General features: G+C 43.2%; 1 protein-coding gene across 1 annotated transcript in view; it reads right to left on the reverse strand.

Annotated features, from left to right (window-relative positions):
* Nucleotides 1-453: 453 nt before the first annotated feature.
* The window catches only part of MTFR2 (mitochondrial fission regulator 2), a gene marked incomplete in the record, with an annotated part of 659,997 nt that continues 635,640 nt past the window's right edge, over nt 454-24,810 (reverse strand). The window contains 1 exon segment of the mRNA XM_044076367.1: nt 454-1,930. Within this exon segment, the coding sequence (XP_043932302.1) occupies nt 1,835-1,930 (96 nt within the window).

The raw sequence follows: 24,810 nt of genomic DNA on the forward strand, positions 1-24,810 counted from the left end.
AACTCAGAATACGAAAATTTCAGAACGCCGAACGGCACTTGCAAACGCTGCTTCTGCTTCGGACCATGCGGCAAAAAAGACTGAGGAAATGACGTCGGTCATGCGCTTTAATACCTTGACGCTCTGACGTCAGATCTGAGCGCCCATGACCGACGTCAGCCTAATACTTTGGTATTCGGGCCGACCGAGGACAGCGGACTACCCATAAGTTATGACTGCAGCAATGTGAGATGAAGAACATCCATGGTTACATTACTGTTTACAGTTACCTTCTAACAAATATAATTCAGTTCCAAGCAAACCTGTGCAGTCTCCATCAAAGGCAGGATGATTTTAAAACGGATGGTCTGTCCTACTTATTTTGAAGTACTCTACTTGAAAGTATATTATTAAAATGCAATAATTAACACAGTCAGATCATAAAATGTATATTATGAATCCAAATTCAAGCAATTTGCACAATTAACCATGTTCTTTTTTAATTATATTAATAAAAATATCTGACAAATTATATCACAAAGGTTAAACAAACACATATCACTGGCAAAGTGAAGAAAATGAAACCAGTTACCACAGCAGCAACAAAATACTTCCAAGAATATGTTAATGTCCATGTTGAACACCCCCACATTAAGTGTTGCATTCTGTTTTGACTCATAGCCCATTAAACACCAAAACAATTATATCAGCATAATGATAAACACAAACACTCCAGATACACATCTATATACACGTATATTTTGTCTAACTACACACACACACACATATATATATATACACATATACATACATATACATACATACATACATACACACATTGAGACAGAGAGAGAGAAGGGAAGCTCATCCAATCAATAGTACAGGTCTGCAATTTAAAAACTTTAGGAAGCAATGATCATTCAAAGTGCTTGCCTTGATCCATGAAAATCTGTTACCTCAAGCCATTAAACAGTTTTAAATCTGAATACCAGTTTCACACAGTGCACAGATTATTTCATTATTCAGCTACAAATGCACATTGTGACCTTTATATATACAGATTTGTAAATATAGGAAAATTCCTGTATTGTACACAGCAAGCACTTCTAAAGCCTGCTTTCTACTTATATCAAAGGCAACACCCATTTGTAAACACTGGAACTTACAGAAATTCTAAGAAAATGACTTAGATTTATATGCAGTAAATGAAAATGCCCAGGAGTAAACCAATATTTTTAAGAAAGCCTTGTGACATTGCTGAATCAAATGTTTCCAAGAAATGATAAAAATATGACTTTACCACATGATTTATACAGCTGTTCATTTAATAATATACCCTATAAACATCTAGTGATGTTGATGAATACTTCTCCATTTATTTCTAAAGACCCTATTATATCATATGCAAACAAAACTAAACAAGGGATATGCTAGGTCCAAGGCAGAACTGCTGGGTTACATTTCTATGACATAAAAATGAGTACCAGCTAGCTGCTGGACAGTCCATAGCATGGTGCATTTCTGAATGTATACATCTGAAATAGAAAGACAGGAAAGGGCAAAATTCACAATCACAAACTTCAGAAACTTTTACAGTATTTTGCAGGCACAGAAATGTGTCTCAAAGCAACATTTTGCTGTACAAAATTTTCCGACGTCCCTATATATATATATATATATATATATATATATATATATATATATATATGTATGTATATTGTTTTTTTCAGATATATGGCAAAACAGAATTATCAATGTACAAAATGGCAATTTAAATATCTATATAAAGCCAATCGTTCTCTGTGTCCACTTTATACAAGTTAAAATACTGCCATATTTTCCAGATGAGGTCTCCTTAAACACGTCTTCCGAATTTCACATTTGGCAGCTGTCTAACACCATCTGATCTTGAGAAAATGTTTTCATTTAACTTTTTCACTTGAGGTGCAAACTAAGGAAAAAAAAAAAAAAGGTAAGATGTTTCAGCCTGACACACCATTAATTTATTTCTGAATTCATCACAAGTTAACAGTGCTTTTCATTTGCTTGAATTTCCTCACATACTATGTACAAAAAAGTACAACTGTGTGAGGTACTTTAAAAGCGGCTGCTTGAACAACAAACATGCTTGTAACAATGTGGAGTTTCCCAACATGAGGGGGCAGGGTTAAAAATACAATGCACCATAAATCACCCCAAGAAAGGAAGGACAGGACTGACAAATCTATTTTATAATTCTTTGTGTGTGGATAGTATTACTCGTTTTGCTGGGATGGTAGCAACTAAGTGCACAATTCAAAATGCTGGTGTATTAGTTGCTGTAAAAAGCACACAGCTGCCTAGCTTTATAGAATGCGTTTTAGTGACCTATCTACTCAATGTTTCATTTATTAATTACAGCAAGAGCTGTTCACATTGCCTGACATACTTAGTAATTTGTGTAAAATACCCAAATTGTCAAAGGGCGTCCAGGGTACAGAGAATCATCTCACCCATAACAATTAAAACTGAACAGCTTGGTCAAGGACAGGACAGAAACCACCTCTGGTATAAATAAAAACTATTGTGTCTCAAGGCTAGATTCAGGGGAGAAAAACACAGAGCATAAAACTGCTGTGCCAAAAAAGGCCGGTTTTAGAGAATGTGGAAAAACTGTGATTCACAGAGAATAGCTGCAATGAGGGAAGAACTCATTATCAGCTAATCTGCATATCTTTGAATCTCAGTGTTTTAACGCTAGTACTGATCAGCTCTTCACTATGGTAATCATTGCTGACAGCTCATGTATCATGTTGGCATTCACATCCCCACTTTCACTCTCCCATACACACTTAAATACACAAGAACACATCCCATTACCTCTCAGCTGTTCCTGATTATATAGAATGTCCATGATTTTGTCTCTATTTGCTGTATCCCTCATCACAGATAAATACAGTCAGTAATGCCAGACATGAATTTCATACTTTTTACTGCTCATTTGAAACTTCTTGCTGCAAAATCTACTTGTTCTATCAACTTTTAAACATATCTATAGCGATATTTAAAAGTACCCCTAGTGCTTTAGTCCCCCTCCCCCCAATAATCCAGCCCTTACTCATTAATCTACAGGAAACTGAGAAGTATGGAAGCCCCACATACATATACTTCCTGTATAACAGACACCTCCCCACCCGATCACACACACACCTATTCTGGCCCATTTCCTAACTAAACTGCCTACTACAACCACCCATTCAGACACACTCACCTGATACCACACATAGCCTTACAGACATGCATACATGCTGCCACATTCGTGTACAGACACACCACCTCTGCCTTCTCAGCTAAATTGTCCGATATTTACCTGTGACACTGTCTCTCCCACTGAAATTAATGGGTGAACACAGCTTTTTAGCTGTATGAATCTACCCAGCTGTGTAAATCCATTAACACAGAAGTTTCCAGGAAACAGCACATAGCTAGTCACAGACCACTCCTCCGGAATGGCCTTATTAGCTTTGGAATATGCTGTGAGAGACATCTCACCACAGTGATTCTACAGCCACGTACAATGACTGCTATGGGAGGAATCAGACAAGGCTACCTCCAAAGAGAACAGCCGTATTAGGTCTTACAGCTGTGGAAGCCATTCCTGAATCCTGGCGACTGTTTTTTACGGAAAAGTATAAATGTTCTCTAACCAGCAGAAAATGCAGTCCTGTAGTCTTTTGGCCAAATTAACAGACATCAAAAAGAACACTTCAAGAAAACAGTAACACCTGCTTATTAAATATAAAATTAAGAGTTCAGGAAGGAGAAATAGAAGTTATGTTCTTACCATAACGTTCCATGTTAGTTGTCTTCTTCTCGCCTTCTTCTTGCTGGATGGGTTCGGAGCCGACCTCGGCTCCGACTCGGCCACTCTAAAAGCTCGAGAGTTGGTTCCACCGGCTCGAGGCTCCCCTTATATCCCACAATGCTAGGCGAGAGTTACCTCAGATCTTGTTTGTAAGCTAACCCCAGCTTATAATAGTAACAGAATAACTGTAAAAAAGAATCCACCTCTAACAACAGGAAGAAAGAAGGGTGACCTACATCCTGAACCAGGAAATATGCATAATAGCATATGTCTAAGAAAAGAGGTGGTAGAAAGAGAGGTCACAATCACAACTCCTCTAGGTCTGTCCAGGCCAGGGGAAAGGAGGGTGGGACGCAAGAAGAAGGCGAGAAGAAGACAACTAACATGGAACGTTATGGTAAGAACATAACTTCTATATGTTAAGTTGTCTATCTCGCCTTCATTCTTGCTGGATGGGACCGCGTCCCTAGCACCTTGTCCCGGGTGGCCTAACGGAACAGACTCCTGAGAACAGTGGAACCAAAGCTAGCTCTATGCCTAGAAGCTAAATCCAACTTATAATGAGAAATGAAAGTGTGAGGAGTAGCCCAAGTAGCCGCTGCACAAATGGTGTCAATAGGCAGTCTGTCTTGGAAGGCTAAAGAAGTAGCCAAAGCTCTGGTGGAATGAGCCTTAGGTTTATCAGGTAGCTTTTGATGTCTAATCTCATATACAAGGGAAATCAATGATGTTAGCCATCTGGATAATGATACCTTTGAAACTGAAAGTCCCTTTCTGCTCTCCGCATAGGAGACAAACAGCTGATCAGATTTTCTGAACTGTTTAGTTCTATCCAAGTAGTACCTCAATTGACGGTGAACATCCAGGCAGTTAATTTTTGTTCAGACCTATTGGAGTACTCTGGAAAAAAGACTGGTAGATCAATGCTTTGATTCAGATTTGATGTCGAGACCACTTTAGGCAAAAGGACGGGTTAGTTCGTAAGGATACTCTGTCCTTATGAAACAAAAGATAAGGAGGACGACAGCTGAGTGCTTGAAGCTCTGAAACTCTTCTAGCTGATGTAATAGCTACCAGAAAAAGAGTTTTCCATGATAATAATTTTAAGGAACAGGAGACTGCAGGTTCGAAAGGGGGAAGAATCAAAGAAGCAAGAACTAAATTTAGGTCCCAAGGAGAAGGAGGATTTCTTATAGGAGGTCTGAGAAGAAAAACTCCTTTCAAAAAGGCTTTGCAGAGTTTGTGGGACATTAGGGCAGATTCAGAAATACCCACATGAAAGTTAGAAATAGCTGCCAATTGAACTTTAAGTGTAGATGGAGATGAACCTGCATGGAAGAGTTCAGCTAGAAAATCAAGGACTAGTTGGATGGAAGCAGTGAAAGGATCTATGTCCTTTCCTTGAGCCCAATATGTGAAGCGTTTCCACTTACTCAAATAAATCTTTCGAGTGGAAGATTTATGGGAAGCTATCAATATATCTCTAACAGAGTGAGATAATTGAGGAAGCCTGGCTAAGGTTGGAACTGGAGGAACCAAGCAGTGAGGTTCAGAGAGGGGAGGGAGCGATGAAACTGCCCCGACTGATGGATCAAAAGATCTGGAACTAGGTCCAGATTCCACGGTCGCTCCAAGAGAAAATGATGTAGAAAGGGGAACCACACTTGTCGAGGCCAGTAAGGAGCAATGAGGATCAATGAGGCCTTCTGAGCGATAGCTTTCTGTATTACTTGAGAGATCAGTGGGAAAGGAGGAAATGCATACAGAAGTCCCCGGGGCCAAACTTGGACTAGAGCGTCTCTGCTGGGTTGGCCTAGTAAAGGGAATAGAGTGAAGAATTCTCTGCACTTGCTGTTTTGGGGAGTAGCAAAAAGATCGCAGCAAGGCTGACCCCACTTGAGAAAAATTTCTCTCACTACAGAGTCTTTCAGAGACCACTCGTGAGGCATGAGTATAGCTCTGCTCAACTTGTCCATAATATGATTGGACTTCCGGGATGTGCGTTGCTATCAGAAACCGCTGAGAAGAAATCGCCCATTGCCACAGTCTGAGTGCTTCTCGACACAGGGGTATGATCTGGTTCCGCCTTGTTTGTTGATGTACCACACTACAGACATATTGTCTGTCTGGATTGCAATTGTTCCCAAGGGAAGAGAGTCTTGAAGGGCTTGCAACGCTAAAAGCACTGCTCTCATCTCCAGAACATTTATGTGCAAGTGGCATTCGTTTGGTTGCCATGTGCCCTGGACTGTCCTGCCCTGATAATGCGCCCCCCACCCGATCAGGGAGGCATCCGTTGTCAGAGTAGCAACCGGAGGAGGTGGAACAAAGGGTCTTCCGACAGGAGCTGGGGAAGACATCCACCACATGAGATGCTTTTGCACGCTTGCGTGATCATAATGGTGTGAGACATTGGAAGTTCCTGGTATGACCATTGAGTAAAAGCATCCACTGAAGGATCCGCATGTGGTATCTGGCTAATGGAAGCAGGGGTATGGCGCTGCCATAATTCCCAACACCTTTAGAACTAACCTGGCTTTGATTCTGTTGTTGTTGAGAAGGAGTGATACCAATTTGTGAATGTCTGATATTCTCTGATGTGTTAGCCTTGCAGACATGTTTATTGTATCTAGATTTGCCTATGTAGGTAATAGTACGACAAGGCGACAAAACAGACTTTTCGCAATTTATTGAAATACCCAGTTTTGACAAACGCGAAAAGTGTAATCTCTGGCCATCAGAAGGAGATGCTTGGTGGGAGCTGTGAGGAGCCAGTCGTCCAAATATGGAAACACCTGGAATCCTTGTCGTCTCAGGTGGGGAGCTACCACTGCCATGCATTTGGTAAACACCGGGGGCAGTGGTGAGACCAAAGGGAAGGGCCCGGAAATGAAAATGACTGGTGCCCCCCCCGAAGCGGAGGAATCTTCTGGGCGTCTGTTCATCTTTATGTGATAGTACGCATCCCGAAGGTCTATAGAGCACATCCAGTTTCCTTTGCCCAAAAGGGGAAGGATGGATTGCAGCGTGACCATCCGAAATCTTGTTTTCTTGACTGATTTGTTCAAGACACTGAGATCCAAAATTGGTCTCCAGTCCCTTGTTTTCTTTGGAACTAAAAAGAACCTTGAGTAGATTCGGGATCCTTGCTGGTCTGCTGGAACTGGCTGAATTGCTCTTTTTGCAAGCAGTTTTGAAATTTCCAAAACTGCTAGATCCCTTTGAGCGGGTGGAACATCTGGAAGGGATTTTTTTGACTGATTTGGAAAGCGAAGAAAGGGGATAGAATAGCCTTCGGAAATGATGGACTGTACCCATTTGTCTTGAGTCAGGGATAGCCAGGCTTCTGGGTACAGTGACAATCTTCCCCCGACTGCCTCCGAAGATGGGCAGTCGGGCAACACCTCAGGGATGTTGAAAGGGCTTGTCAGGAAAGGCTTCCCGATTGCCCTGGTTCTGCAGACCCCCCCTGCCCCTAGGGCGACGTCTACCATTGTTATTCCCACCTCTGCCTCTGGTGGGAAACGACTCTGTGCGTCAGGCGAAGTCCCTTGAGATTGTTTACGGAACCACATCTTTCCACCTTTCTGGCCTTTGGGGTAAGGCCTGGAAGGAGTAGAAAAACGGACTCCGACGGCAGAAAGGGTCTTGCCATCAGTCTCGCACCTAGTCAAGGTTTCTTTCACTTGAGGACCAAAGAGAGATGATCCATCAAACGGGAGTTCGTGAAAGACGTCTTGAAGGGGTCCGTAAAATTGCATAGCCGCATCCAGGCATGCCTACGTAAGGCTACACCTGTCCCTGCGGCTCTGCTCGCTCCATCAGCCGCGTAAGAAAGAAGGCATGGAGGAGTTGGTTATGGAATTAAGGGTAGCCAGCTGCGTGTTCATCTTATCTTGGAAACCCGCAGCTGTAGGGTCCTTTAACATTTCACTCGCTTCCTTGATCAAGTCCCTTTGAAGACGAGTAAAATGGCACAGGTAGTTCAGCGAACGCATGGTAAATGTCGCTGACGAGAACATCCGCTTCCGTACCTATCCATGGACCTAGATTCCTTGTTAGGTGGATGGACAGGTACTGAAGGATCAGCTAGCTCCTTCTTAGTGGCAGCAGCTACCACCATAGCATCCACAGAAACTCCTTTTGTTAAAAATTGTTTGTCTGCTGGAGCTGTTATGAACTTGGAGGGTCTCCTGGGAGTGGGGTCCACTGAATCAGGAGCCGTCCATGCCTTCTTAGCAACCACCTGCATGAGGGGTGAAGGGGGACACCCAGGAGGTGGAAGGACGAGAGCCAAACGCCTCAAGATACACAGATTCGTCCTCCGAAGGGTTGAGGGCTGGCCAATTTCCCCTCTGTTTCAGGATCTCCTGAATGTCTGCAAATGAGACATCTTCAGAAGGGGAACGGGGAACCCTCAGAATCATCCAAATCTGTGTCTGACGTGATGGACTCAGGTGAGTCAATGTGTTTCCTCTTACACTTCCTCTTCCGAGGGCTCTTCTGCCAAATCAGGAGAGGCCTCGAAGAGGATGAAATCCCACAGGGGCTCCTGAGGAGATGGCTCTCTGCGGTCCGGGATGAGGGAGTGAGTCGACTTAGCCTGAGGCACCATAGAGGGAGGGGCGGACGGAGCCGACTGTGGAGTAGAGCCAGGCTCTAACACACTCCGCATGACCTCGAATGCACCCCTGTCAGGCAGAGCCAGAGGTCCCCGCTCCGAGAAGCTAAGAACCTCCCTCGGCACCGACAGTGATGGCTCGAGGCGATGTCGGAGCCGAACTCACCAGCGCCGAAGCACCGAGAGGAGAGGGGTCGGACAAGGGTCCGATGCCACTCACCCCTCGAGCCGACGAGGGAAGTCCGGTGCCGAGATTCTTCCAAGGAAGAAAGCGGAGCCGGCAGCGGAGCCGAAGACAACTGTATCGGCTCCGACGCAATCACAGTCTCGGTTCCGACACCCGGCTCCGAGCTCAAAAGAGTCGAAGGAGGAATATGTTGATGGACGGGGCAGGCATCGACTGATGAGTCGGGCTGTGAAGCATCTGGGCCAGTGCCTCGGACTTAAGTAGTCGACTCACTACCCTCTGAAGGTCATGATCCGACAGCCTCGATGACCTAGAGGAGTGAGATCTTTGGCTCCGTTCAGACAGCAGGGGAGATCCTGGAGCCGAATGAACGGAGCCAAGAGATGGTGACCTGGACCTCTTCCTAGTTGTCGGCTCCGAAGGTCTGGTCGGAGCCGACCCCGGAACTTCTACTACCTCGGCTCCGGCCGGAGCCGAGGGCGCCACAGAAACTGTGGACTGAGACTTATCGGCTCCAGCCGGGGCCGATGAAGGCAGAGGTTGAGGAACCTTAGGTGTCGGCTCAGTTGCGGAGCCGAAGACCTAGATGCCTTAGAGGGCTTCCCTGTTGAAACAGACAGGGAATCCTCTGGCTTGAGTAAGCCTCTAAGAATCAATTTATTCTTTCTTTCCTGCAGGACCCTGGGGCTGAAGCCATGGCACACAGCACAGGAGTCCTGCAGGTGCAAAGGCCCCAGACAATAGACACAAGAAGTGTGAGCGTCTGTCAGAGACATTTTCTGACAGCACGCATCACACTTCTTGAATCCGGAGACCTTTGCTTCTTTAGACATTTTTTTATTTGAACAGGTGTACACAAACACGCACACAAACACACTAGTTACACCCTGTTAAATTAAATTATAATAAAAGCAGTACTAGGATTTTAAAAATAATGCACACACACTCCACTAGGGAAGGAAAGGCCTATAGGCCCAAGGGAAGAACCTAAGGTTCTTGAGGGAAAAAGCGGAAATTTTTGGAAGGGAATAAAAGTTTCCTAAACTACACTAAACTAAGTAAATATGTTAAATTAAAAGGGGATTTTAAAGACTAATTTCAACAAGAAATAGTACTCACCAGGAACCGGTAGAAAAACCAACCTCGAAGCTGTAGCGGCAAACGAGATCTGAGGTAACTCTCGCCTAGCATTGTGGGATATAAGGGGAGCCTCGAGCCGGTGGAACCAACTCTCGAGCTTTTAGAGTGGCCGAGTCGGAGCCGAGGTCGGCTCCGAACCCATCCAGCAAGAATGAAGGCGAGATAGACAACTTAACATCTTTCTGTTAAGAGGCATCCAATGCAAGACATCTTTAAGAAATTAAAACAGCTGTAATATGTGATGCTACAGCTGGAAATGGGTGAGCAAGTAAAAAAGGTATGAAAGACCATAGCAACAATATTACCAAGTATTATAAAAACTGAGGTACAAAACAAGAGAAAAATCCATTTTGCTAGCCGACAAAGAAAAAAAAAATCTTTTGCTGAAAATTATTTTCTTGTACAATAAAAAACTGTCTTTCGGCTTTTCCCGGTTAGGGGTCGCCACAGCGGAACTCCGGTCCGCTAATGATTGACAGTAGATTTTTACGTGCTGGCTTGCCAGGCCTAACGCACAACCTTCAACAAAGGAACGCCCATTCACGCATGTCAACACACAGAAGACGCTCTGAGAATCGAACGTGCAACGTCTAACTGTGAGGCGACAACGCTACCGCAGCATCACCACACAATGTGACACACATTTATTAGTTAAAATGTTCTTGGAAAACAACTGATTATTAGAGATTGGCTTTAAACCAACTAAATTGTTAGTCTGAAATATTTCAGACTAACATGAAAGACTGCTGTACTGAATGGAGAAAACACCATGAAGCACTGAAAGTCAAAAGACTGCCATTTGCTGTAAAAGGGAAAACAGAGGCTAGTCTGGGCCAAAAAACAGCTATTCGAATAATATCTTTCTTGCATTTTTATTTCAGCAATAGTTTCTGAACAAGACAGACTGAAGGAAACATCTCGAAAACACACACACAAAAAAAAAAAAAAAAAAAAAAAAAAAACATACCTGCAATTATGCAGAGATATATACACCCCAACCACGGCCAACATCTCACCCAGCTAAACACATTCATCATACAAAATAACTCCATTCCAACAAGCAAACCAAGCCCACTACAACCCAATATCTTATCCACAAAAAGTCTGAGATTCTCTTAATTAATATAAACATTAGATGTCTGTTAAACAAAATACATGAACTACATGCTACCCCATCCCAGTACTCTCCAGACATGCCTCAAGACTGAAAATCAATAACAATAAACAGTCTTACTAGCAGTATATATCCCACCTAGCAACAACTCCACCACTATAGAAAACCTGCTTTTGTGGGCATCGACTACATTCAGCCAAGGAACAATAATGGTAGGAGACCAACTCTGATCAGTAAACCTATCCCTCTGAAAACCCTTCCAATTACATAAACTTACATGGTTTCACTCAACTGATACATAACACACACTAGAATTGACAGAATAGCAATAAAAAAATCTATTCTCAGCTGGACCTTAACAAACAAACCTTTACTAATCCATCACTCAGGCTGTTTACCAAACAGTAAGTGACCCCCTACTAATGTGCTTTCTAAGACACTGTAGCTCTCACACAAAAACAAGAAGTTATGTCCTCACCATAATGTTCGATGTATGTAAGTCCATCTCACCTTACATTCTTACCCCTGGGGTTCGGAGCCGAACCTCGGCTCCGACTCGGCCATACTTTAGCTCGAAGTCTTCAATTGGCTCGTGTCTAAGAGGTATCCCATCATGCAACAGGACCATTCCCCAGATCTTATTTGTTGCAAGCGCAGACAAACACATACCGAGAAGAACAACCCCAACCGAAAGGACCACTGACACCTAGAGACTATACCTCCAGGTCCTAAAAGAGGGGGGTTAGTAAGAATGTAAGGAGAGATGGACTACATACATCAAACGCTATGGTGAGTGCATAACTTCTTGATGTTATGTAGTCCAATCTCGCCTTCATTCTTACCCCTGGGACAGCGTCCCTAGCATCTTGACCTTGGGTGGCTCAGTGAAAAATACTGTTGAGCACTGTGGAACCAAAGGAATATCTGCCTCTAGAGACCAGATCTAATTTGTAGTGACTAATTAAAGTATGAGGCGAAGCCCATGTTGCTGCAGCACAAATATCATCCATAGACATCCTAGCCTGAAATGCAGTAGAGGTAGCCACAGATCGTGTAGAATGAGGCTTCACTTTAAAGGGTAATTCTTTGCCACTGGAACCATAAATAAATGAGATGCAATTGGAGATCCAGCGAGACAAGGTTACTTTAGAGACAGGAACCCCAAGTCTAATGTCTGAAAACGAGACAAAACAGTTGATCTGATTTCCTGAAATCTTTTGTCCTACGTAAATAGAAATGCAATTGTCTATGAACGTCTAGCTTATGAAACTTAAATTCTGCCTTGTTAGAAAATTCAGGAAAAAACACAGGCAACTCAATGGATTGGCTGATATCGACAACAGAAGCAACCTTTGGAATAAAAGAAGGATTGGTTCTTAAGGAGACCCTGCCTTTGTGAAACACCAAATAAGGTGGCTTAATCGATAAAGCTTGGAGCTCAGAGACCCGCCTAGCTGAAGTTATGGCTACTAACAATACTGTCTTCCATGACAAGAATTTTAGATCACACGTAGCTGCGGGCTCAAAGGGAGCCAAAGTGACCTTCTGTAAAACAAATTTGAGGTCCCATGGCATTACTGGATCAAATACTGGAGGTCGGAGTAACAGTGTCCCTTTGAGAAAGGCCTTACAAAGCATATGACTCATAAGGTTGTGCTCATTAGCAATGTGAAAGGTAGAAATCACTGCCAACTGCACTTTAATGGCTGCTGCAGCTGATCCCTGACTGAACAGCTGAGAAAGAAATTGTAATATTGTCAAAATAGGAGCTTTACAAGGATCAATAAGTCTTTCATGGGCCGAAATGGAGAATCTCTTCCACTTACTGGAATAAATCTTCCTGGTAGAAGACTTGTGGGAAGAAGACAGAATGTGGACCACTTCCGGGGAAAAATCATGAAGCTTGACTAGGGACGGAACTGGAGCAGCCAAGCTGTCAACTTGAGGGCCTGGATGGAGGGATGGAACTGTACTGACATATGAGTCAGCAGATCTGGATCTGGGTCTAGAATCCAGGGATCGTCCATTAGATGGGGTTGAAGGAATGGAAACCAAATCTGACGAGGCCAGTGTTGGGCAATCAGGATAATTTTGCTTCCCAAGGACTGTGCTTTCTGAATTACCTTTGATATCAGAGGAAACGGTAGAAAGGCATAGAGAAGATCGGAGGGCCAATCGTGAACCAGAGAGTCCCAGGGTGTCTCCCCCTCCAGGGGATAAGGGTGAAGTAGCTGCTGCATTTGGCATTAAGGGGGCTGGCAAATAGATTGCTGCAAGGCTGACCCCATCTGCGGAATATCTTCTCCACAACATATTTGTTCAGGAACCACTCGTGAGGCATTAGGATAGCTCTGCTCAGCCTGTCGGCAATCACATTGGACTTCTCCAGAATATGTGTTGCAACTAGAAAGCGTTGGGAAGACACCACCCATTGCCAAACTCGAAGTGCCTCTCTGCAAAGGGGGTATGATTTGGTTCCTCCCTGCTTGTTCAGATACCACACCACTGACATGTTGTCCGAGTGGATTGCAATTGTCCCTAGAGGGAGAAAGCTCTGAAGTGCTTGCAGCGCTAATAGCACTGCTCTCATCTCCAAGACATTGATATGCAAATAGGTCTCGTGATCCTGCCACGTGCCTTGGACTGTCCTGCCAAGATAATGCCCCCCCAACCCAATCTGGGAGGCACCCGTGGTCAACATGGCAACTGGGGAAGATGGTACAAAAGGCTTGCCCACGGTGAGATTGCTGGCCTGAAGTCACCAGCGTAGATCCTGCTTGCACGTGTCCAAAATCAGAATAGAATGGGAGAGTGGAAGAGACTGTAGTGACCACTGGGCGAAAAGCAGCCACTGAAGAACCCTCATGTGTAGTCTGGCAAGGGGAACTAGCATGATCGTGACAGCCATGGTCCTTAATAACTTGAGGACCACTTTTGCCTTGACCTTCCTCAATGGTAGTAAGGCATAGACCTGCTGTTGTAGAGCCTGAATTCTCTCTTCTGGTAATAAGGCCCTCATGAGCACTGTATCTAGTTTGGTGCCGATAAAGGTGACATGCTGCGAGGGCAACAAGGCAAATTTTTCCCAATTTAGAGAAATTCCTAACCTTTGCCACAGTGTAATGGTGGCATCCCTGGTCTGTAACAGTAGATGCCTGGTGGTGGAAGAAAGGAGCCAGTCGTCCAGGTACGAAAACACTTGGAATATCTGACATCTCAAGTGAGCCGTTACCACTGCCATGCATTTGGTGAACACCCTGGGGGTTGTGGTGAGACCAAAGGGCAGGGCACGAAAATGACTGGCTCCCAGCCGGAAGCATAGAGGACTTCTTGATGCCCTGTCCATCTTGATATGGTAGTAAGCATCTTTGAGGTCGATGGAACACATCCACACATCTTTCCCTAACAGAGAGAGTATTGACTGCAAGGTGACCATGCGGAACTTGGACTTTTGTACATGTAGGTTCAATCAGCTGAGATGTAAGATGGTTCACAGGTCCCCTGTTCTTTTCAGCACCAAAAAGAATCTGGAGTAAGTCCCTAATCCTAATTGGTCTGCGGGGACAGGCTGGATGGCTCTCTTTGAAAGCAACTTTTTTATTTCTAACGCTGCAGAATCCCTTTGACCGGGTGGAACGTCTGGAATTCTCTTAGTTGGCAGGGGAGGAGAAGAGAAGGGAATATGATAACCTCTGGAAATTATCTTTAAAACCCGTTCGTCTTGGGTGATGTTTTGCCAGGCTTCTGGGAATAAAGAAATGCGACCCCCGACTGGCTCCAGAGATGCACAGTCAGGCCTCCTTTTAGGAGCGCTGGTAGAGAGAACCGTGAAAAGAATCACGGTCCCCCTGGTTGTGTGGGCCTCCTCTGCCTCTAGGGCAGCATCTACCTGAATTTTGACACCCACCCTGCCTCTGGAGGGAGAATCACTTAGTGCATCCTGAAAAAACCTCTGTGACTTCCTGAACCACATTTTCCCACCCTTCTGGCCCTTGGGGTAAGGTCTAGAAGGCATGGAAAAAGGACTCCCATGGCAGACAGGGTTTTTCCTTCCTGCTCGCACCTAGTGAGTGTGTCCTTCACCTTGGTTCCGAACAACGATGAACCGTCAAATGGGGCGTTGGTGAATGCAAACTTGAAGGCCTCTGCGAAGTTACACAGGGGCATCCAGTAGTATCTCCTAAGAGTGACTCCGGAACCCGCTGCCCTGCTCGCTCCATCGGCTGCATATGAGATCAGTTTCATGGAGGAGTTTGTAAGAGAATTTAGGGTAGACACCTGTGCATTGACCTTCTGTGCCACGGCATCAGAAACGTTACCCTGTAGAGAATCTCCTAGCTCTTTTAGGAGATCTCTCTGGAACCTTGTAAAATGCGTCAAGTAGGTCAGCGACCACAGAGTAAAGGCCGCTGAGGTAAACACATGCTTCTCGTACCTGTCCATGGCCCGGGACTCCTTGTTAGGCAGATGGACGGTAGACAAAGTTTCAGCAAGTTCCTTCTTGGTGGCTGCTGCCACCACCACCATGGCATCTACTGGAACGCCTTTCATTAGATATTCCTTGCCTGTGGGGGCGGACAAAAACTTATTGGGTCTCCTAGGGACCGGTTCCACAGTGTCAGAAATTTCCCACAACGTTCGACAGACGAGATCTAGTAACTCATCGAAAGGGGGAGACACCCAAGAGGCGGAAGATTGAGACCCTAAAGCCTTCAGGAACACAGACTCCTCATCAGAAGGGGATTTGGTGGGCCAGCCGCCAGGATATCTAAAAAAGAGATATCTTCAGAAGATGACTTGAGGGACCCCTCTGACTCCTCGAGGTCAGTGTCTGATGTGAGAGACTCATCCGGGGAGTCAACGTGTTTCCTCTTACACAATCTCTTTCTGGCGGGCTCCTCAGGCAAAAACTCTGGGGAAACATGAGAAAATTGGGGACTACTCATGGAGGTATCCTGAGGCCTTGGGTCTCCGCTGTCCATGGATAGAGGGTGATCTGAAACTGACACCGGTGCCAGGGAGGGGCAGAGTGTCAGTGCCATAGGATGCAGTTGAAGACCTGGCCAGCACACTCCTCATAACCTCAAGGGCTGATCCCTCCGGCTCCGAAGGTCGACTAACCGTAGAGGATACGGTAGTAGCCTTCGATGTCGAGGAGATAATGTCCAAAGCAGATGTCGGGTCCAAGCTCACCTGAGCCGAAGCACCGAGAGGAAGGCTCGGAACTGATGAAGATCGATCCGAGCCCTCCCCCTCGGGTCCGACCGGGGAACTGTGGACCCTCGACCCTGTGGACAGAACCGAAGGAGTAGGAGTGGGAATCGGAATAGAGAGGCCAGGTGAAGCTACTGGAACTGACCTGACGGAACCGACAACTCTGGCTCTGAGGACCGAGAAAGGCTCAGAGGAGGAACAACAAAAGATGAAGGGGCCATGGTCTCCGGAGCCGACTGGGGCGGAGCCAAAATCAATTTGGCCAGCACCGATGACTGAAGCAGTTTCTTCATGACTCTATCAACGTCTTCATCAGAAAGGGACCTGGAGGATATAGTTGGAGATCTGGATCTCCCTACAGAGGGAGACTGACAAGAAGGAGAACCTGGTTGAACAACTGGAGACTGGCTCCGAACCAAAATATCTGTGACCGGCTCTGAAAGGCTGAGAGCCGATACAGACTTAGTCAATACACCACCTTCTGTCGGCACCGAAGCCAATGGAGCCGAAGAAGGAGAAGCTGTTCTAACAACTTTCTCTGACGGCTCCGAAGAAACAGACAGAGCCGGAGAGCACTTCTTAGCAGTCTTTTTGCCCTTTTTTGCTGGAGAGGATATGGTACTGGAAGGCTTAACCAAGTCTTCCTCAAAGGAGTGTTTAAGCAGTCCTTTCAGGATGAGCTTGTTCTTCCTCTCCTGTAGCATGTGGGGACTGAAGGAATGACAAAACAAGCACGACTCTTGGAGGTGTATAGCCCCCAAGCAGTACATGCGCGCAGAGTGCCCATCAGTCAAAGACATTTTATTGTTGCATTCAATACACTTCTTAAAGCCCGAAGGCCTGTGTTCCTTAGACATGCTGTATAAGGAGTACACGCACACACAGACAAGCTGCAAAACCACACGTACACACAAAAAACCTAACTGAACCCCGCGTGGGAAACTAGAGCCTCCAACTAAAACGGCCTAGTAACCGATGGGAACAAAAACTACAAGGAGGACTAGGTCCTCTAATTAGACCGGGGACAATAAAGGCAGGATAACACCACTATCAAACGACAAAGACACCAAATAAGTTGCAAGTAACAGAAGCACAACTCAAAGAGACCACACGGAAAACAATGGGGAGGACTAGGTCCTCTAACTGAAACGGGCCTAGCCTGTGGGAAAAAAGGGAGTGGGGATGGGATACCACAAAAAATGGCCAACGGTAAAGGCCACACAACCAGCCTAGAGAGACACACACAGTAGCTATGGAAATAGCCTTTTTAGATCAACAATATCTAAAAATTTTAGAAGCAAGTATACTTAGCTACAGCTAAAAGGGAGACCACGTCTTGAGCGTAACAAGCGGCAAATGAGATCTGGAGAATGGGCCTGTTGCATGATGGGATACCTCTTAGCCACGAGCCAATTGAAGACTTTGAGCTAGAGTATGGCTGAGTCGGAGCAGAGGTTTGCATCCGAACCCCAGGGGTAAGAATGAAGGCGAGATTGGACTACATAACATCATCATATAAACAAATATGTAATACAAAAAAATTCTCCGCTAACACTTTGAAACAACTACTCCAAAACTGCAATTGGTCCCCATTAATATACCTCCCATTAGATGCAGTGGTTGAATACTTCAACAGCAAATTCCTAGATATACTAAACACTCTGGCCCCTATCACACATACAAGACCTAAAATGAATTACTGCCCATGGCTCACAAATGAAACCAAACTACTACTAAAACAGAGAGGCAAACTTAGGCACCAACATCAGGAAACAAAACCCAAATCTCCCTAGATAAATACCGTCAGTAAAGAAACATTTGAAAAATAAATAAATAAATAAAATCAAAGCTGACAAAAACACAGTACTATGCAAACATGCACTGCAAATATCATAACCACCACAAAAATTCTGGGGTTCTATTAAACAACTAATTCATCCAGACCATACTTCTATCCCATCAACAAACACCAAAAACTCAGCAGCATCCCAATTTAATTCTTTCATCAACTCTATACTCTCATTTATAGAGCAGAAAAATAGCTTGCCACAAATTGATCATCCTGCAAATCGATGACTCCCCCCTACCGCACTCTCACTCCAACCCATCCAAACAGGTAAAATAAAGAAGTTACTGAACAAATTAAAACCAACAACTCCTGCCACAGTTAAACTACCATGTAACTACCTTAGAATAGGAGCTGACGTTATCTGCTACCCAGTATCAATACCGATTAATAGAGCCCATTGCTGAGCATTATGTACCTAAAATTTGGAAAATCTCCCACATCATCCCTCTCCATAAAGGACTCCTCATTAGAACTCTCCAACTTTAGACTAATATCCATTCTGTCCATTCTTTTAAAAAGTTTAGAAAAATGTGTCAACATAAAACTAATGCAACACGTACTGACCAATAAGGTTCTTGCCAGTACACAACATGGATTTTGGCTAGGCCATAGCACTACCACTGCCCTGCTTAACTTCATCAATAGTGTAACCCAACTAAAACACAATGGCCAAATGGTTGCTTTAATATTTCTAGATATTGAAAAGGCATTTGACATAGTGTCCCATTAGCAGCTCATACAAGAGCTGGCATCCCTCAACATATCTAATAATATCCTCTCATGGTTCAAAAACTACTTTTCTGACCGCCAATAAGTAGTCAAACGGCAAGATGACATCACCTCTCTGCTTCCCACAACAAGTAGGTGTTCCACAAGGCTCAATGCTCAGACCTTTGCTCTTCAGTCCTTACCAATAATCTGCACACAACAGCTAACCAAGCTACCATAATACAATACACAGATGACTCAACTGTCATCTGTGCTGCACCCATCTTAACACATCTACAAGAAACTATCCAAAAAACTTTCTCTGCCATTGAATCTTTCCTAAATAAATATCAACTCATCCTAAACCCAAACAAAACCGAGTTAATGCTTTTCCCCAACAACCATCACAGAACAAACTACTGCAACCAGGACTTCAGAATTATCTCATCTAATCAAAAAGTAATTTAACCCATTAAAGAAACCAGGTTAGTAGATATCACTATTGATAAGTTAAAATTCAACACATATATCACAAGCAATCAAAACGACTTGCATTAAACTTGGCTTTCTTTATAGGTTAAAACCACATCTAACCAACACTAACAGACAGGCAATCGCCCGAACCCACCTACTATCTTACTCTACTCTATGCTTCCCCAATACTGAAACCTTAAGAAGACTGACTTCAGCAAACTTGAAACATGCTACCACAAGACAGCCAGATTTGCCACCAACATGCCCCACATACATCATTGTCATGCTCTAAAACAACTCAAATGTCAGAAACTTCAAAACCTCATCTTTAAACCAACTTACCCAACCCACTCCATAGTATATCTACCTGACAAATGTCCAGTCTTACACAACATTGTTCAAATGCACCTCAACAACAGGACCCGGAGATCCTCCGATAAACTACTATTAAAAGTCACAAAATCCAATAACAGCTTCGGAGACTCACTATACTGTAATGTCTCCAAAGCTTGCAACTCTCTCCCCCAGAACATACTAAACAGAACTGACCCAGTACAGTTAAAAACCTTACTAAAGATCCACCTAAAGGAAAAAGTACAGTTTTGTACCTACCATAAATGTAGATGTTCGAGTGTATACACTGCTGCAGTCATTACACTTGGGTTATCCTGCCGCCGTAATGACTGCAGCTGTGCAACACGATGAACATCTGGCTACGCTCTCGTTTCTCACCTGGCTGAACTTTGTCAGCTAAACTTCCTTTCCCACACTTTTTATCAATTTAATTTCTTCCTATACCTTTTATGTGCATATAACTTTTGTTTAACTTAAGTTTTGGCTCAACTTTCTTGTCACCTCCCCATCTTTTCCCTCAATCTTATCTACTCCAACCTATTTCTCTGATGTACGTATAACTCTCGACAAATTAATTGTATGTTTCTTGAATATAATTTACAAGCATTTAGCTAGTTGTTATTCCATTGTATATAATGCTTAATTTACACCCTGTACAATTGTTTCTGACCTGATAAATTTTTGTAATGGGTTACTATGTGAAGTCATGATGTTTTATGTGGAGCTTTTCTCCCCAGGCCTCCGCTGAAAACAGGCATCTAGTCTAGTCAGACTCCCACAGTAAATAAATGTTAAAAAATATAAAACAAATGTTGATTCCAAGTTTAATCACAGCATGTATGGTGAACCCGTATGTTGGGGACTCATAATGAAAAACATTGCTAAATTGTGACTGTGGTGGGAATCCAAGTAGATACATTTGTGGTTGGCCCACATTTGCTTTATCTAAGAAAACACTACACTGTTGCATTTGCATTCAAAAGGCAGTTAAACTTTCCTGCCAAGAGATCCAACCACAGCATTCAAATGACAGAGGATACAGACAGACTGACACAGCACTACAAGACAGGAAGCCTGCTCCCAAAGTATCATGACTAAACATGCAAAGACAGGAGTCTCTCTGTTTAGGTTCAACACCCACTGTGGTTCTGTGGCTTTGGGAAGCATAGCTTTCTGAATGAACCTCATTATCTTATCTAATCATGCTTACTCAACCTGTTGGATCTTTCTGAAAAGGTCACCCAAACATTGGATAAAGGCAAAACAGTACACACACATATCAACCTGGGCAAAGCTCAGGCATGGTAGAAAAGCTTAATAAACTGGGAATAAACCCCTATGTCACCCCACTGGATTGCCAACTGGTTCACTGATAGAATGCAGATAATCAAAAAATGGTAAGTTACCTCCACAGAGAAACCAGTCATCAGTGGAATTCTCCAGGTTTCTGTGCTGGGACCTCTCCTATCTGGCATCTACTTTTCATAAATAAAAGCAAATACCAAAGGGCTCTGGCTGACTTAAGTTTGCAGATGACTGCGAGCTAGGAGTAGTCATTGAATCCACAAACAACTTGGCCATCTTGCAAGAAGGTTTGTCCTAAACAACTAACTTGTACCAAAATCATGAACCGAAACCAAATGCCAAAAAAGCATCACTGTATTCTTTGAGAACTCATCAATCCCAGGGAATTACCACATTAACAATATACCTCTGAGAGTTGTCGCAGATGTTTGGCATTTGAGAACTTATGCAGACAGTGACTTAACTTTTGACCAACATGTGTCTATTGTACTAAGAAATTCCTTCTATATTGCATGGCTTATAAATAAAGGGATTGTGTCTACATCTAGGGATATCATGGTTCCCCTTTACTCAGCTCTCATTAGGCCACTCATTGAATATAATGCCCCCTTTGGCATGTACCTGTCCAGACACAAGCAAATGGAATGCTCAGAGATACCTTACTAAAAGGATAACAAAGCCTAAACAACATCTCACACATGGACCAACTCAAAGTCCTGTCATTATGCCTGGTATCCTAAAGACTGCTAAGAGTTAACCTATGTCTGGTATACAAGGCATCCTCTGACCCAATACTGATGGATTTACTGCACATCAGAAATCCAAATGGCATCAGAAATACTCTGTTTAGGAACATAAACCTCTTCTGCAACATCAACAAAATGGTTTGGAGGTACACATATATTTCGCAGAGGATGCTGCTTTGGAACAGACTCCCAAGCCACATAAAACACAGTTCATCCCTGTATGTGTTTGGATTCAAGTGCAACTTAGATCTATGGATGAGAAACAGAAAATTTACCACAGGACTGCACCATGTACTACGAATGGACAACGACAGCTCCTAAATGCTTGTATAATTATCAACTATGGGACGGGCAAGGCCAGTCTCTAAAAACAAATGGAATAGGTTAATTGTAACAGAAAAAAGGGAAACTGGCTAGGCTTAAAATGGCCCTCAAAGGCAGCTAGCCTAGTACTTACCCATGTACCTATCTGAGAAAATGGAAGAAATACATTTGGCACTGGACACACTGGAGACAGAGGTGTAATAAGGTACTAAGTATGGTCCTTTTGAGGGTACATAAAGACTGAAAGAAAACTTTTTCAAAACTGCTAATTTGAAAAAATGTAACATTTTAAACAGTGTTCCACCCAATCAGATGAAAGGAAATCAAACCTAAGTGTGACTTAACTAATAAAATGAAAAAAGGAATACAGCAGGGGTGTCCAACCTTTTGGCTTACCAGGGCCGCACTGAGTGAACAGAAATTGTGTTGGGGCCACACATAAAATATATCATATAGTTAACTCTTTCGCTGCCACAGGCGAACAAAGTCGACCTCCTGGCTGTACTGTAGGTGCATTCGAACAATGAATAAATATAATAAATGCCTAATATTTGCCTTACAATTCTAATTCTTAATCTAACAGTTAACTCTAACATCTTAGTTAGTTAATTTTTTTACAAATAAACAGGTACGGAACCCTGCTATTTTTATGAGATCATACCTCTTGATTTTGCTGGTTTCTTAAAGATGTTTTATGGCACATAGGGAAGAAGCTCTGACTGAAACACAGACAGCCTAGACAGCATATCAGCCCAGGTGCTGGAGGAGCCAATGAGGTGTTAAGAGGAATGATGAGGTAAAAGGCTGCTCGCTTTTTGGATGGAGGAGGGGAGCAGAAGGCGAGAACATGTTCAAGGGCACACCCAGGATACAAGACCTGGTGGTGACGGTATAGCTATAACAATCAATCAAGTTGCTAGATGGCTGGGCATAATACAGGGCATATCATTATATGAGGAGGTGGCTCCCCATGGCATCCCTGTGCAAGCACCATGATGTATAGCATACAAGTATACCAGGGGTGAGTAGGGACACAAATCAAAAATTCAGCTGGACAATTATTGCACCTGTGCATGCACTGTCCACTGCTTGAACTTGGATGTTGCTAGGCCCTTAAGGCTGAGAAACCTTCTCATTTAGAGGGAAGCTTCCAACAATGTGGGCATCATTAAGTATGTCAGAGGTATGGGAAATGCTGGGGATCTAATGTCAGCAGTAGATGTCCAAAAGGTATCTAGATATAACAAACATTTTTCATATTGCCATTCTTTGCAATCATGACGTCTGCTCTAAGATGCAGATTTGTTAGATAGTATGAAGACCAGAGTGATCAGTAAAACTCAAGAGATCTACATTGGTATTTATTCGTCTGAGCATAGTAAAGGGCATCAGTGCCATTATCACAAGAATATGACGTGGAATCAATTATCTTTAAACCTCCAAATACTAACCTCTTTTTTCTGTTTGGCCATTTCTACTTTCTATACATAAATGGCTATATTTCCAGAAAGTTGGCTATAGTCTCAGGACATTTTCAAGGCATGGTACTGGAATAATTCCCTATAATAAAACGCATAGTCTGTGCTCTCAGTTGCAAAGGAAAAGTGCATCTTGAATTTTAATTATAAAACAAAATTAAATGACAAATTTTATAGTACAGTATTCACTTCTGTACAGAAATGCATCTTCTTTTTAGGCCCAGTGTTACAGCAACACAAGGTATTTATGTCATCTTTAACTGAATGTTTTACGGAGGTAGTCTATCAATACCTTATTACCATACCGGCTTAGATATGATACTGGCTACAAATGTCAATATCCCTACATCACTCTTCCTGGTATCATTATAAAATTATCAGGACAAACAAGAGAATGTTCAGCTTTATACAGCCCACTGCATGATCTAACAGAATCTAGGAAAACAGGCTGCATATTCTGAAATATGTAAATGTCTTCAAAACAAGTAAAATAACTGTATGCTCTACATTTAAAATGACAGTAAAAATCATATAGTCTGAGGAACAGCTATTATTATAGATAGGATTTCAGAAGACACCCTAATGATAGGGTCTATATCATATGAGCGAATCGCACAAATTGAGAACGCTCATAATATCGAACGTACCTGAGCTCGAAAATCCTATTGTGGGGGGGCTGCACCTCCTCCCAGCCCACCCACCCGCTAAATATATATTCTAACTCCAAGATCGCACTACAGTGAGGAAAGGGCAAATATCCCATTCTTCACTGTACCGCGATCTCAGAAAACGCACTTCGAGGTCTGGTACATTCAATATTATGAGCGTTCACAATTTGTGTGACTCGCTCATATGATATAGACGCATGAGATATACTTAGATGTCTGCCTGAAAATTATGAAATGAATATGAATAAACAGTAACCAATGTGTATGTAGTAATATTAGCAGTACCTAGTCATACAGGACCAAATGTCTGACTCTCTTGAAATTTTCTAACAAATTTCACAGGAAAATATGCCAGAACTCTCACTCCAGAATCTACTTTCTGTTGGTGATTTCAAATACAAAGACACATACACAATTGTATCTTTGTGTAGTGTGGGTCACTGCTTGAGTCATAATTTGGTAGGAAGAGCAAGCATAAATCCACCAACATAAAACTTCCTTAAGAAAAATAAGCATGTTTTTTTTTTTTTATTTCTGAAACAATATAATCATAAAACAGATATATTCTGATGTACTGCATTCCTCTGAGCAAAAGTCATACCACCAACCCTAATGGAAACTGTTTATAATGCAGCAACTGGACTTCAACTAAGCATGCCAAATAATCCATATGTCAATCCCTTTGATTTATTAACAAAATTTTCAGGGAATTATAACATGATGTTCTGACAGAAAATACATCTTTCTATACTTAAAGAGTTAGCTGATTGCCACCCATTTGTTCCCTACTCTTTGTGAGCTTGGT

This window comes from Protopterus annectens, chromosome 1.part1 (assembly GCF_019279795.1).
Source record: "Protopterus annectens isolate FY-2018-M chromosome 1.part1, PAN1.0, whole genome shotgun sequence".
NCBI lineage: Eukaryota > Metazoa > Chordata > Ceratodontiformes > Protopteridae > Protopterus > Protopterus annectens.